This window comes from Arabidopsis thaliana, chromosome 4 (assembly GCF_000001735.4).
Source record: "Arabidopsis thaliana chromosome 4, partial sequence".
Taxonomy (NCBI): Eukaryota; Viridiplantae; Streptophyta; class Magnoliopsida; order Brassicales; family Brassicaceae; genus Arabidopsis; species Arabidopsis thaliana.
In genome coordinates this window covers 10270451-10284667 of record NC_003075.7, presented here as the reverse complement: position 1 = coordinate 10284667, position 14217 = coordinate 10270451, and the positions used below count along the sequence as shown (strand labels likewise).

General features: G+C 36.6%; 5 protein-coding genes across 5 annotated transcripts; 1 reads left to right on the top strand and 4 right to left on the bottom strand.

Moving 5' to 3' along the window:
* Positions 1-267, bottom strand: AT4G18692 (uncharacterized protein; the record flags this gene model as incomplete). The annotated part of the gene is made up of 1 exon (NM_001125536.1): positions 1-267. The coding sequence occupies exon 1, from the start codon at positions 217-219 to the stop codon at positions 1-3; it is 219 nt and encodes a 72-aa protein (NP_001119008.1). The 5' UTR covers positions 220-267.
* Positions 268-864: 597 nt separating this feature from the next.
* On the bottom strand, positions 865-1906 carry AT4G18690 (delay of germination protein). Its single transcript, NM_117985.2, has one exon. It carries the CDS (start codon positions 1878-1880, stop codon positions 1032-1034), a length of 849 nt encoding a protein of 282 aa, NP_193604.2. The 5' UTR covers positions 1881-1906; the 3' UTR covers positions 865-1031.
* Positions 1907-2927: 1021 nt separating this feature from the next.
* AT4G18680 (delay of germination protein) lies at positions 2928-3635 on the bottom strand (the record flags this gene model as incomplete). The annotated part of the gene is made up of 1 exon (NM_117984.1): positions 2928-3635. The coding sequence occupies one exon, from the start codon at positions 3633-3635 to the stop codon at positions 2928-2930; it is 708 nt and encodes a 235-aa protein (NP_193603.1).
* Positions 3636-5873: 2238 nt separating this feature from the next.
* AT4G18670 (Leucine-rich repeat (LRR) family protein) lies at positions 5874-9206 on the top strand. The gene has a single exon (NM_117983.6). It carries the CDS (start codon positions 6177-6179, stop codon positions 8748-8750), a length of 2574 nt encoding a protein of 857 aa, NP_193602.4. The 5' UTR covers positions 5874-6176; the 3' UTR covers positions 8751-9206.
* A 589-nt stretch (positions 9207-9795) lies between these two features.
* AT4G18660 (delay of germination protein) lies at positions 9796-11188 on the bottom strand. Its single transcript, NM_117982.5, has one exon. The coding sequence runs from the start codon at positions 11081-11083 to the stop codon at positions 10625-10627; it is 459 nt and encodes a 152-aa protein (NP_193601.5). The 5' UTR covers positions 11084-11188; the 3' UTR covers positions 9796-10624.
* Positions 11189-14217: the final 3029 nt, after the last annotated feature.

Sequence of the window (14217 nt, the reverse complement as noted above, 5' to 3'; positions counted from 1 at the left end):
TTAAAAGGAGTTGTAAGAAACAAACCTTGAGGAACCGATGTTGATGTTGTTCCTATGAAGAATCCTACCAGGAGCAGCGTCACCACCATCGATCAACTCTCTAAGCCCCCAATTCTCCACCTCCTCTTCTTTCACCTCCTTCTTCTTCTCCTTCTCCACATGGCGGTTATTAGGAAGCTTCACAGGCAACCTCTCGAAGTAATTCCCGAAATTTACCATGCACGTTTTTATTATCTTCGTATAGAAAGAATGAAGCTTCAACCTCAAGCGTTAACAAATGCAGAGAAACCAACTTAAAAAAACTGACATTCAGCGTCTTGCATTTTATAAGGTGAAGGGTTACACTAAAAATGATATTAAATATGATACTAAATATTGAAATCATGGTCATAATTACATAAATGATAATTATGTTAGTGTAACGTAACTGCTTTGATTTATGAAATAGAACAGTTTAGTTGACTAAAAAAAAACCTGCAATAGTTAGACATAATAAATAAAAGAAAACGTGATATCACATGTGTCATTAAATAGAATATTAACCTCACAACATAACTGAAACGTATTATGAGTAATTCATTGTTTTTTCATTCAATTTATTATATTGTAAATGATATTTATGACTTAAGTTATATGGTCAGTTATGTTGTTTATTTTGTTTCAAGATATACAAATAAACATTTAATCGATTATGTGAGAGGCCAAATTTTAAACTTAAAGAATATGGAAAATAATATATTTAAATTTGAGAAGAATGACACATGTCGAATGAATAGAGCGCCACTTGTCAAATTTTTAGAGCACAAGTTTGAGGAAATCTTACTTTATTATATAAGATTCATAAAAAATTCGACTCTCTTGATTGTTTTCAGCTTTTGTTATTATATAAGACAAAAGCAAAAGCTTATGCTTGCATCATCTCGAAACTAGCCGCACTCTCTCATACATATATTACACATAAAGACACTTAAACACGATTTTATCTCTACATAGACAAATATAACACAAGTTATATATATTCAACTTTAAACTCACATCAACAAGCTTGACCTCTTTGACTTCTCGGTTCCCGCTCCTCCCGTGGCAGCCGCTGCATCCGTACGTACACACCCAAAACGTTGCTCTTCTCTAACTCTTCCCCACTCGTGCAATGATATGTGTAATCTTTTCCCTGCGAGCAAAAACTCCGCCGCTTGAACCGGCGTAACAACATCCACGATCTTCCTAAGCGTCTCAAACCTCAGTTTATCAGCTTCCACCATTAAAACCGCCATGCCCTCCTCATACTTATCTAAAGCATCTTCCACCACCACGTCACCATTCATCAAGTCCGTGGCATAAGCCGCGATGGCTATAGGCATATCCGCAACATTCTCTTGCAAATTCGCCGATTTCTTTGTTATCTTGTCCTCTTTCTCTATAACCTTTATATGCAAATCATTGATTTTTGCAAGCTGCGACGCGTTTAGATCACTCATGGAACCACCATGGTTTACTTCGACATTTTCATCGATCTTTAGAAGATACTGAGAAAGCTGCGTTTCGGCTTGGGATCCACAAAGAGAGTAAATAACTCTAATGAAAGACGATGGACGACATCCTCCCATCCATAGTAAACCGTTCTCTAGAGGAGAGTTCCACGACGGTGCAAAGTAGCTTGAGCAGCTTCGGCGAGAGAGCTCAGATCGTTTTTCGGTGTATTTTTGGAAGTCATTGACGATTTTACCAACGAGTTCTTCAAGCTTGTGATCTTCTTTGGATCGATGACTCATGAGTGCTTCTTTGAGATCAACTATGTGTTTAGCCTGCACACTCATCCACTCATAGTAACATCCTTTTTGAAGTTGTTCAATCCCATAACTCGAAGAACTAGTCGCCATCTTTCTTCGTTGGTTAGTTCGTGAATGCATTTTAACGCTATTCTTTTGCCTTTTATACATTGGATTGGTGCATGTATGTACAATTTAAAGTTTTTTTATCTGTCGTCATATACTTTTAAGTAAAAAATGTAATTACAACTACATGCATATACGACGGTACGTGTAATCGTATCGTGGTTTAAACGTTTCTTAAATGGAAGTTTCTCTTGGTTTGTGGATCTTTGCTTTAGCCGGAAACAGACAAAAGGGCACGGATGAAAGTGCTTGACAAAACTATTTTTGGACCTATTTCACTTAGAAAGTATATTAAAGATACAAAATATCTTCCCGACGTCAAAAAAAATATAAAATACCTCCTTTTGTAGGAATTCCGTAAATAATGGTTAACGAAAATAAACTACTATAATATAATGTTTCAAAATATCACTTTGAACCTCATCTTATATTGAGACGGGCCTGCTCTCTCGTGGTCTCGTAACAACCAAAGTTTTCTTTAGGTACTAAAGAAAATGGATACACGCGACTTACAATTTCAACATTTAATTTTATGGGCTTACACAACAATGATAATCTATGTCAAAAATGAATATTCAAATTATATAAAGATCCAACAACTGCCAGTCACCAAATTAGTTTGTCAGTTACCAATTACCATTGGCCAAATTTATCGGATGTCTTGAAAGAACACCTACCACTAGTTTTGTTTAAGCTTTTTCCACGTATTTTTTATGATAAATAAAACTTAAATATACTGTTCCAAATTATTTAGTAAGTTTATTTTCCAGGAAAATTTACAACTAGAGTTAACATTATACTCTTTACATAGTAAAATGTCATAGAAAATCAATCAAAACAAAACAAGATAATTAAATAATAATTTAGTAATTCGACTGTGAAAATAATAATGCAACATCTCATACACATGAAGCACACACTAAACATGACCCATCTCTAATTAGACAAATATTACACATATATTATACGCTACTGACTGACACGCACTTTAACAAGTGGCTCTGTCTGACATCCCCGCTCCACCTCACCTCTTCAGACAGCGGCGCCCCCCACTCCTCCACAAACATCTGCTCTAACTCTTCCCCGGTCGTGCAACGACAGCTGTAATCTTTTTCCGGCAAGCAAAAACTCCACCGCTTGAAGCGGTGTGACAACGTCCACAATCTTCCTAAGCGTCTCAAACCTCAGTTTATCAGCCTCCGCCAGTAAAACCGCCATTCCCTCTTCATGCTTATCCAAAGCATCCTCCACCGCTACATCAGCATGCACCACATCCGCGATTGGCAAATCCGCCACATCGTCTTGAAAATTCGCAGATGTCTTCGTAATCTTGTCTTCTTTCTTTATTACCTCCAAATGCAAGTCATTGAGTTTTCCAAGCTGTGTCGCGGTAAGATCACTCATGAAACCACCATGGTTTATATCGAAGTCGTCATCGATCTTAAGAAGATATTGAGAAAGCTGAGTTTCGGCCTGGGATCCACAAAGTGCGTATATAAGTCTAATGAAAGAAGAAGGACGACATCCTCCCATCCATAGCATACTGTTCTCTATAGGAGTGTTCCACGACGGTGCAAAGTAGTGAGCGCAGCATCGGTACGAGAGCTCTGATCGTTTTCCCGCATATGTGTGGTAGTCATTGACGATTTTACCAACGAGGTCTTCGAGTTTGTCATCGTTGTTTCGTTGACACATGAGTGCTTCTTTGAGATCATCTATGTGTTTAGTTTGTAAACTCATCCACTCATGGTAACATCTTTTTTGAAGTTTTTCAACCCCATAACTCGAAGATCTTTCCATATCTCTCTTATTGTTTTTAGCTGGTTAGTTATTAAAATGTAATTCCCGTATGGTCTTATATACATTGGATCGGTGCATATATGTGTATCTTTTTTTTAATGTGGTTTAGATACATGTAAATGTAAATGCATGCATACGGTACGTGTAATCTAATCACTACGCGGTGGGTTTTTGTGAAATCGTGCTTTAACCTTTATTAAATTGGATGTTATCGCTCTTGGTTTGTAGATATTTGAGTTTATATGTAAACGGACAAAACGCAGATGAATAATACTAGTGCCTGACAAAATTATTTTGGACATACTTCACTTTGAAAAATGAAATAATATCTTCTTTTCTGAATCATACAAGTACATCTAAAATTTTACAGAAAAACAATCAAAATAAAACAAAACAAATTATGTTGGCAAGAAAAACCCATAAATTTAAGTTGGTAAAAAATAATATCTAAGTCGTGCAAAAAAAAAAACCCATAAATTTCATATGAAACGTATAAACTAGTAGTATTTTAGTAACTCGACAGTGAAAAAAATAACTCAAATAAACAAAAACAAATCATGGTATAAGAAAAAAACTTGTCTGTATTCATAGACAAAGAGTAAGCGTCGCTAGACTTGTTGGAGCTTTTGTTATTCCTTATGTGTATAAGACGACAACAGCAAAAGCTTAGGCATGCATCATGTCGGTAGTGGTACTCTACTACTACGTCTCACTCTCGTATACACATTAAGACACCTAACATGATCTCTTCTCTACTTAGACAATATTACAAAAAGATTATCTACTATACGTACCTCAAACTCACGTACTCACATCAACAAGTGGTTAAGTTTGACTTCCCGGCTCCGCCTCTTGCGGCGGTTGCATCCTCCCCACGTGCACACCCACGCCTTTCTCTAACTCTTCCCCACTCTTGCAACGACAAGTTTAATCTTTACTCGGCGAGCAAATACTATGCCGCTTGAACCGGCGTAACAACACCCACGATCTTCCTAAGTGTCTCAAACCTCAGCTTATCAGCTTACTAGTATCCAATCTATAAATGTAAACACTTTAACTTGTTATGATTTATCGTAAATCATTTATGAATCAAGAAAACCAAATTTATATGCGTCTACAACTCTACATGAACTGGAACATCTGATTGATAACACATTATAGTTCATATTTTCATATTTGCAAGCAAAGGTATAAGAAGAGGATGGAACAAAATATAAAAAATGAATTGAATCACTCGCCATAAAATAATATACTTGGCACATTATTTATGTTTTTTGCCAAACATTTGGCACAATTTATAAATTTATAAATTACAAAGACTGAAGCAAACCATTATTCCATATATACAAAAAAAACTTAGCATTTAAATTTATATTATAGACAATCGCAATAACATCAAGGGTAAATATAAACATTATTTCATATTCTGTCGATCCAATATATATAGAGAAATATAAAGGTATATTATTACTGTGGGTCATGTCGTTTTAAGACAATTCCGACATAAGAACAGTTAACTGTTGAACTTTATTTATGTTTTGGACTAGTGAGTAGTGACACCTCAAAAGAAAAAAATGAATACACGTGAGTTACGAGTTTCAACTAATTCATTTAACTTACTGTTTGACATGATAGCTGTAAAATACAAAGCACAGCAACATTTTCATTTTATGGGCTTTAACAACATTGATAATCCATGTCAAGCGAGAGATAACGATAATTGAGTTCATTTAGATTCAAATTTCTTTTAAATGAGAACTTTTAACAATGGAGCTCTTTTTTTTTGGCTTCGGTTAGATATTCTGATTCAAATTGTACACAAGCATCATTATGGATATGCTTATATTAAAAACCGTGTGATGGCCTATTAGTAACAAGTAGTATTTACCAAACTTTGATCAAAAAATTATTAGTAGATATAAATGTTTTCCAATGCAACTAATCGTTGTATTGGAATAGTTCATGATGCAAACAAAATTATTAACAAGTCTTTACCAAAATTTAATCCAAATGTATGGCTAATCACAAAAGGTTTCCAATATCAGCAAGTAATAATTAATAGTTGAAATGATGCTAAACAAAATTAACTACCTAATGCCTAGAGCAATGTAAATTGTCTCTAATCAAAACTTTAGTGTTGACCAAAATCATTAAACAATTATAATTTGTAACGTATATAATCAATCATGTGATTAGTTCAAAAAAGAAACCAAAAAGTCGATCATACATTTATATAATTGTTAGGTAATTCATGGACACACATCAATTAATTAACATTACACTTTTGACAGTGTAAAACAGACAGTGTTATAATAAGTGAAGAGTATATGAATAGGGCTGAGCTGTGCAAAGACCTGTCTCTCTCTCACTTATAATTCCCTCTTCACACATTACTTCTTCACTTATAGAGATTCTCACTTACATTTCCCATTTTACCCTTCTTCTTCCTTCAAATCCACTGATGTCTTGTTATGTGAAGTAATGAAGACGAAGATGATGATGAAGAACACGTCTCTGATCTTTGTTCTTCTTTTTATCACCTTCTTCTTCACAAGTATCTCTTACTCTCTTTCACTTACTTTCAATGGAGATCTCTCCGACAATGAAGTCCGGCTAATCACACAACGTCAACTTCTCTACTTCCGCGACGAGTTCGGCGACCGCGGCGAGAATGTCGACGTTGACCCATCTCTAGTCTTCGAGAATCCACGACTTCGAAATGCTTACATAGCTCTTCAAGCTTGGAAACAAGCTATTCTCTCTGATCCAAACAACTTCACAACAAACTGGATCGGTTCTGATGTTTGCAGTTACACCGGCGTTTACTGTGCTCCGGCTTTAGATAACCGCCGGATCCGTACCGTCGCCGGAATAGATCTAAACCACGCTGACATTGCTGGTTATCTACCTCAAGAGCTTGGTTTGTTAACAGATCTCGCTTTGTTTCATATTAATTCAAACCGGTTTTGTGGAACCGTACCGCATCGGTTTAACCGTCTTAAGCTTTTATTCGAGCTTGATCTCAGTAATAACCGGTTCGCCGGAATATTCCCTACTGTTGTCCTTCAGTTACCGTCGTTGAAGTTTCTGGATCTAAGGTTTAACGAATTCGAAGGACCTGTACCAAGAGAGCTCTTCAGCAAAGATCTTGATGCGATTTTTATCAACCATAACCGGTTCCGGTTTGAGTTACCGGATAATTTGGGAGATTCTCCGGTTTCCGTTATTGTTGTGGCGAATAATCATTTCCACGGTTGTATTCCGACGAGTTTGGGTGATATGAGGAATCTTGAAGAGATCATCTTCATGGAAAATGGGTTTAATTCTTGTTTACCGTCGCAGATCGGACGGTTGAAAAACGTAACGGTATTTGATTTCAGTTTTAACGAACTTGTTGGGTCGTTACCGGCGAGTATTGGCGGGATGGTTTCGATGGAGCAGTTAAATGTGGCGCATAATAGATTCTCTGGTAAGATTCCGGCGACTATTTGTCAGTTGCCGAGGTTGGAGAATTTCACTTTCAGTTATAATTTCTTCACTGGAGAGCCGCCGGTTTGTCTTGGGTTGCCTGGGTTTGATGATCGGCGGAATTGTTTGCCGGCGAGACCTGCGCAGAGATCACCAGGGCAATGTGCGGCTTTCTCTTCTCTTCCGCCGGTGGATTGTGGTTCCTTTGGATGTGGTCGTTCTACTCGGCCTCCAGTTGTTGTCCCATCACCGCCTACAACTCCGTCTCCGGGTGGTTCTCCTCCTTCGCCTTCTATTTCTCCTAGTCCACCGATCACTGTCCCGTCACCGCCGACAACTCCATCTCCTGGTGGTTCTCCTCCTTCACCGTCTATTGTCCCGTCTCCTCCTTCAACTACGCCATCTCCTGGTTCTCCTCCTACATCGCCGACGACACCTACTCCTGGTGGTTCTCCTCCATCATCGCCGACGACACCAACTCCTGGTGGTTCTCCTCCATCATCGCCGACGACACCTACTCCTGGTGGTTCTCCTCCATCATCGCCGACAACACCTTCTCCCGGTGGTTCTCCTCCTTCACCGTCTATTTCTCCTAGTCCTCCGATCACTGTCCCGTCTCCTCCGTCAACCCCAACATCTCCTGGTTCTCCTCCTTCGCCATCTAGTCCAACTCCGAGCTCTCCTATTCCTAGTCCTCCTACGCCATCAACTCCGCCAACTCCGATATCACCTGGTCAAAATTCACCGCCTATTATTCCTAGTCCACCGTTCACCGGCCCTTCTCCGCCGTCGTCACCTAGTCCTCCTTTACCGCCTGTTATTCCTAGTCCTCCCATTGTAGGCCCGACTCCATCGTCTCCTCCGCCGTCAACACCTACTCCGGTTTACTCTCCTCCCCCGCCGTCTACAGGGTACCCTCCTCCCCCGCCGTTTACAGGGTACTCTCCTCCATCCCCACCACCTCCTCCTCCCCCAACTTTCTCACCTTCCCCATCAATACCTCCACCACCGCCTCAGACATATTCTCCCTTCCCGCCACCGCCACCTCCTCCGCCGCAAACATACTATCCACCGCAACCATCTCCATCACAACCCCCGCAATCTCCAATTTACGGCACTCCCCCTCCTTCCCCTATACCTTACTTGCCGTCACCGCCTCAATTTGCATCCCCACCACCACCAGCCCCTTACTACTACAGCTCACCACAACCACCGCCGCCGCCACATTACTCATTACCACCACCAACCCCTACTTATCACTATATATCCCCACCACCTCCACCAACGCCAATACACTCCCCTCCGCCACAATCACATCCACCGTGCATAGAATACTCACCACCTCCACCTCCAACAGTCCATTATAATCCTCCACCACCACCATCACCGGCGCACTACAGTCCTCCGCCTTCACCACCAGTTTACTACTACAATTCACCTCCACCTCCACCGGCTGTCCACTACAGCCCACCACCTCCACCGGTAATACACCACAGCCAACCACCACCACCTCCAATCTACGAAGGGCCACTACCGCCGATTCCCGGAATATCATACGCATCTCCTCCGCCGCCTCCCTTCTATTGATTCTTTTTCAGAATGTTCTCAAAAGGGGCCCACCACTTATGCCAAAACCCGAAAACGAAACGGTGTCGTGTCGTGTCAATAACACTTATCCGATTGATAGAAACATGTAACACGGCGTCGTTTGACCATTTCTTGGAGAGAGATGTACGTGTTGGTGGTTGGGTATTCTCCGAAAGATTTATTTCGGTGAACAAAATTTTAAAAAGAAGAAAATTAGGCGTTTTTCAGGGAAAAGTTGTATAAATAGATTAATTAAAATATGGAGCAACCTCATATTTATGCTCCTTATATTTCTTATTAGTGTTCTTAAATAATTATCATTGTTTTTTTTATTAAACTTTATCATTGTTACTTCATTTTTTGTGTTTTTTCTTTCTGGTTATCTTTTTCTTCTCATATATGAAATTATCTTTTTTGTATTTCCTTATTTAATTACTGCAACTTTTTGCCTATGTTAGCGTCTTTTAGTTTTATATTTTTGATATATCAGAAACTCCAAATAAACTATATGTATATTATTTTTTTGTTCTCAATTATTCTGGTTCATGCACGAGACTTGTGTGTGAGAGACTGTGAGTGTGAAATCGGTATAAAGTAAGAAAAAGAAACATAATTGAATCCGGTCCAGCATGAAATGCATAGTTTTGGATGAAGCAAAGCCAAGTAGGGCCAATGTCACATGTGCCCAGCACCACCTGACTGACTACTTTGCTGTTGGAATTTATATCGGATCCTTGATTGCCGCTTTCATTTTTATTATTTTAATTTTTATATTATTGTAGTACTATATGTTTGTAATTTAGCTTTAGATTTGTACTTCGTAAATAATTAGGAAATTGTTTATACAAAAATATTCTTATATAAAATCGGTATTTGAAAGGAAAAATGGGTGAAATTTTGAATTTTGGCTTTTAAACTGTGTTGGGGATGTGAGAACTGAAAACTGTCCTTTTTTTTTTGGTAGTGATGTGAGAACTGTCCTTGCCTGCCGACAAAGTCACGATAGAGAAACATTATGCGTGAAATGTTTCATTTTTATTTACTTTACCATTCGTGTTGAAATCATAAGCTACTCTATTTTTCTTGTTTAAAGTTGTCCAGTAAATGATGTGACTCAGAGTGATACTGATTATCTAAATCCAAAAGGGAAATATCTAAACTTCCAAAACATAACTTTATGGTTAGTTTAGTTTTAACCAAAAAATTAAAATAAAAAATTGCAAAATAAAGCTTTAATTAATCGGAAAATTGGGCTGTATATTATCCATTTCCAAACAAAAATCAAATTAGCCTGAGAAGGATGGATCTTGTTGGGTATTGTATGGGCAATAAAAGCCCAGTGGCTTTACACATTCGATTGCAGTAGATGACTCTTTCCAAACAAATTTAGTCTACTTTTTTTTTTTCTTATAACAAACTCATTGATCTGATTCCGAATGTGCTTGGCTTTTGCTAGAGAACTGGATGGACTAGTGGGCTATACAAATAGTTCTTTTTATAAACGTCAAACGCATGTATAATAGCAACGCATACTCTCTATCCAAAAAAAAGTATGTAATTTGAGGTATCATATCATAAATACTTTAGATGTGGGACATTCTAACCACTACAACAGTGATTAATTATCCTAAAATCTACTAATAAAAACATTAATTTATTCATTAAAAGCCCATAAAATCCAAATTTCACTATCAGTAACTAAAATTCCAAAACCAGTATAAAATACTGTTCAGTAACTACGCAACAAAACAGAATTTCTTAAAAAGATTATAAAATATCACACACTATATGTATAATGCCAAGATCAGTCGTCAAAATCTTGGCTATTGTTACATTACTTCTTTATATTGTTTCTAAAGTCCGATCGATAGCAATTACTCTCTGGTAACATTTCCACCGGAATCACCACCACTAGCTTCAAGCCGTCGATGTTCTCTTGATTTTCCCCACTCATGCATCGCCAAATGAAGTTTTTTCCCGGCAAGAAGAAAATCCGCAGCTTGAACCGCCGTTAAAATGTCAACAATTTTGGTCAACGTGGTCATCCTCAGCTTATCTGCTTCAACCAATAAACCACCCATGTCCTCCTCATGCTTATCAAGCGCACGCTCGACCACCACGTCAGCTTGTCCGATTACTTCTTTGTAAAACGCTGCAACGGCGATAGGCGTATCCGCCGTGTCTTCTTGTAAGCTCGCGGATACCTTAGTCAGCTTGTTCTCTGCCTCCACCGTTTTTAGATGAAGCTCGTTGATCTTGAATAACTGTTCAGCCGTAAGATCACTCATCGACTCTCCTCCTCCGATTCCACCACGTGTCTCACCCAACGCCATGCTTAAACCTACGGAGGACCATTTTTTTATTTTTACAAATAAATTGCTGTGACATTATAAAGAATAATTATGAAAATATAAGTTTATATCAAGATTAAAATACTAAAAACTAAACTCTAGTTTAAAACTATGGGAGTGACTATATTCAAACTACATATAAAGAAACAGATGGTCTATTTTCGCAGCTTTTAATGATTCTTATTTAAAATATTTTAGAATAATAAACAAAGCACGTCTCTGACTTACTGTCGATGTCGTGGTTGGTGTTATTGAAGAAGTTGGTTAACCGGTGTTCGGTTTGAGACCCACACATGGCGTATACGAGTCGTATAAACGAAGAAGGACGACAACCTCCCATCCAAAGAAGTGCGTTTTCAAGACAAGTGTTCCATGTCGGAGCGAAATAGTTTGAACTAAATCGCCGGGAATGTTCTGACCGTTTTCGGGCGTAGTCTCCAAAATCTCTGATCGCCGTTCGTATCAAATCTAGAAGCTTGTTATCGTCTTTTTCACCGGTGGATATGGCTTCTTTAAGCTCCGTTATGCGTTTGGCTTGTAAACTCATCCATTCGTTATAACAATCTTGTTGCAGTTTTTCTAAGTTTGAGCTTGGATTCTCCATTTTTCTTTTCTTGTTGGGGTTTTGTAATCTCTATGCTTTGGTTTTTCGGTTCGTCCGGTTTATATAGTTTTAGATTATGCACCAGTACGAAACTTGCAATTAAAGTTGTTTATTTGTATACAGTTTAACGTTTTAGATTATATTTATATTTAGAAAATGCTTATGTAAGAAGACAAAAAAGAAAAGAAAATCATGCATGGAGAGCTTGTCGTTTTGAAAAAGATATTTGATGATCGGTTATTAAAATCCGTTTATTTCCGATATTTTTATTTAAATAAAGTAAATATTTGGTTGTACTCTCCTCTCTGCAAACCGCATCATTCTTGTCGGAATAGAGTTAACCTCTACCCCTAAGTTACCGAAGTTCATATTCAATTTTTTTTGATAAAATTTTATCGGCTGGTTAGAGCTGATAAAATCGCATTAAAATATTGTATGAGTATATTTTCTTTTCGAAAAACCACCATATTATTTGTTTCACATTTAGTAACGACAATGTCAAATTGTATTGAAATTTTATAATTTATAGACTACATGTATAGGTTTTAAACTGCTAATTAAAGAGTATATAATAGACGAGAAGACTGTTGAATATAGATAATTAATTTACTCAACACTCTTAAGTCTTAAGGCTCTAAATAACCTTACTCGCGGAGCTGCCAAATACAATTAACATTGAGAAATTAAAATCAAAAGGGTTATTCATTTTTTTTTTTGTTGTTGTTGATAAATACACTACGCAGAGTGTTTCTGTTGTCCTCTCTATGTCATGTTCTTAGTTCTTACCCGTCTCTTTGCACTCAGCGACTCATTTGCTCTCTCCGATCCCCTACATATTTTTGTTCGGAATCTCCTTCCTTCTTTTTGTTTGTTTGTTTATTTCGTAAACATCTGTCAAAATAATTGTCACAAGTTTATAGAAATGTAAAACAAGAAATGGAAAAAGAAAAAGATTATGTGGCTCCAAATAAAAGAGATATGTATTATTTTTTTCATCGAACGTATTAATCAGTTAAAAACTACAGATCCTTCATATATAAAACGACAACTATTCAACTATAGATTTGGAACAGTAAAGTTGCTTCTATTTATAGTTTTGTGAATCTAGACACGTACATCGTGAACGCCTCCTTTCATGAGTTTTCGTGTAGGCTCGTCGACACGTGCCATACGTGTCTCGTTTTCCAGTTATTTGCTATCACTTGACGTACTCTATCAGTTCTGCACACACGTGATATTTCATATCCAAACAAATACAAACCAAATCCTAACTCAAATCGAAATAAAATTATATGTTGAAAGTATTTGATTACAATCTAAATCTACTTCAAATAGTTTATTTATAGGGAGTTTTGCAAAAGTACCATTTTTTACTACATTTTTGCAACAATACTTTTTTATGTTGTCCATTTTTAAAAATAAGCTTTCCTTTGAACAAAATGACCATATTACCCTCATCTAATAGAAACATGTAATTGGAAACTAAACTTTTCCCGTCAATTTTTTACGCCAAAATTTTCTTTTCCCACCAAAAAAATTTCCGCCAAACATTTTTCCAGTCGAAAAAAAAAATTCCCGCCAAAAAAAAAATTTTGCCAAATTTTTTTTTCGTAACAAATTTTTTCTCATCCAAAAAAATGATTTTAAAAATCCTTGTAAATTTTTTTTGGCGGCAAATAGATTTACAAGGGATTTTAAAAGGGTTTTAAAAGATTTACAAGAGATTTTAAAAAGGTTTTAAAAGATTTACAAGAGATTTTAAAAGAGTTTAAAAAGATTTACAAAGGATTTTAAAAGGGTTTTAAAAAATTTACAAGTAATTTTAAAAGATTTTAAAATCCCTAATAAATCTTTCAAAACACTTTTAAACCATTTAAAAATCTTTACAAATCCTTTGTAAATCTTTTAAAGCCCTTTAAAATCCCTTTTAAATATTGTAAAACCCTTTTAAAATCCCTTATAAATATTTTAAAATCATTTTAAAACAATTTTAAATCCTTTAAAAATCTTTAAAAGACCTTTGTAAATCTTTTAAATCCCTTGTAAATCTTTTAAAAACCTTTTAAAATCCCTTGTAAATCACCCTTTTAAAATCCCTTGTAAATCTTATAAAACCCCTTTAAAATCCCTTGTAAATCTTTTAAAACTCTTTTAAAATTCCTTGTAAATCTATTTCCCGCCCAAAAAAAAAATTTGGCGGGAAAAATATTTTTGAAAACAAAATTTGGCGGGAAATTTTTTTTCGAAAATTTTTGGTGGGAAAATTTTGGCGGGAAATTTATTTTGGAATATTTTAGGCGAAAAAATATTAATATTTCATTTTGTTAACCTAAAACAATTTCTAAATAAGGGTAAAATGGTCATTAAAAATTTAAAGAGGGTAGAAATAAAAATGGATAAAACAAAAGGGTAGAGTTGAAAAGAGGCATTATGAAAAGGGCATTAGAAAGAATTTTTCTTATTTATAAACGGAAAAAGTTTGAACTAAGAGTCTAATAATTTGAACACCAAA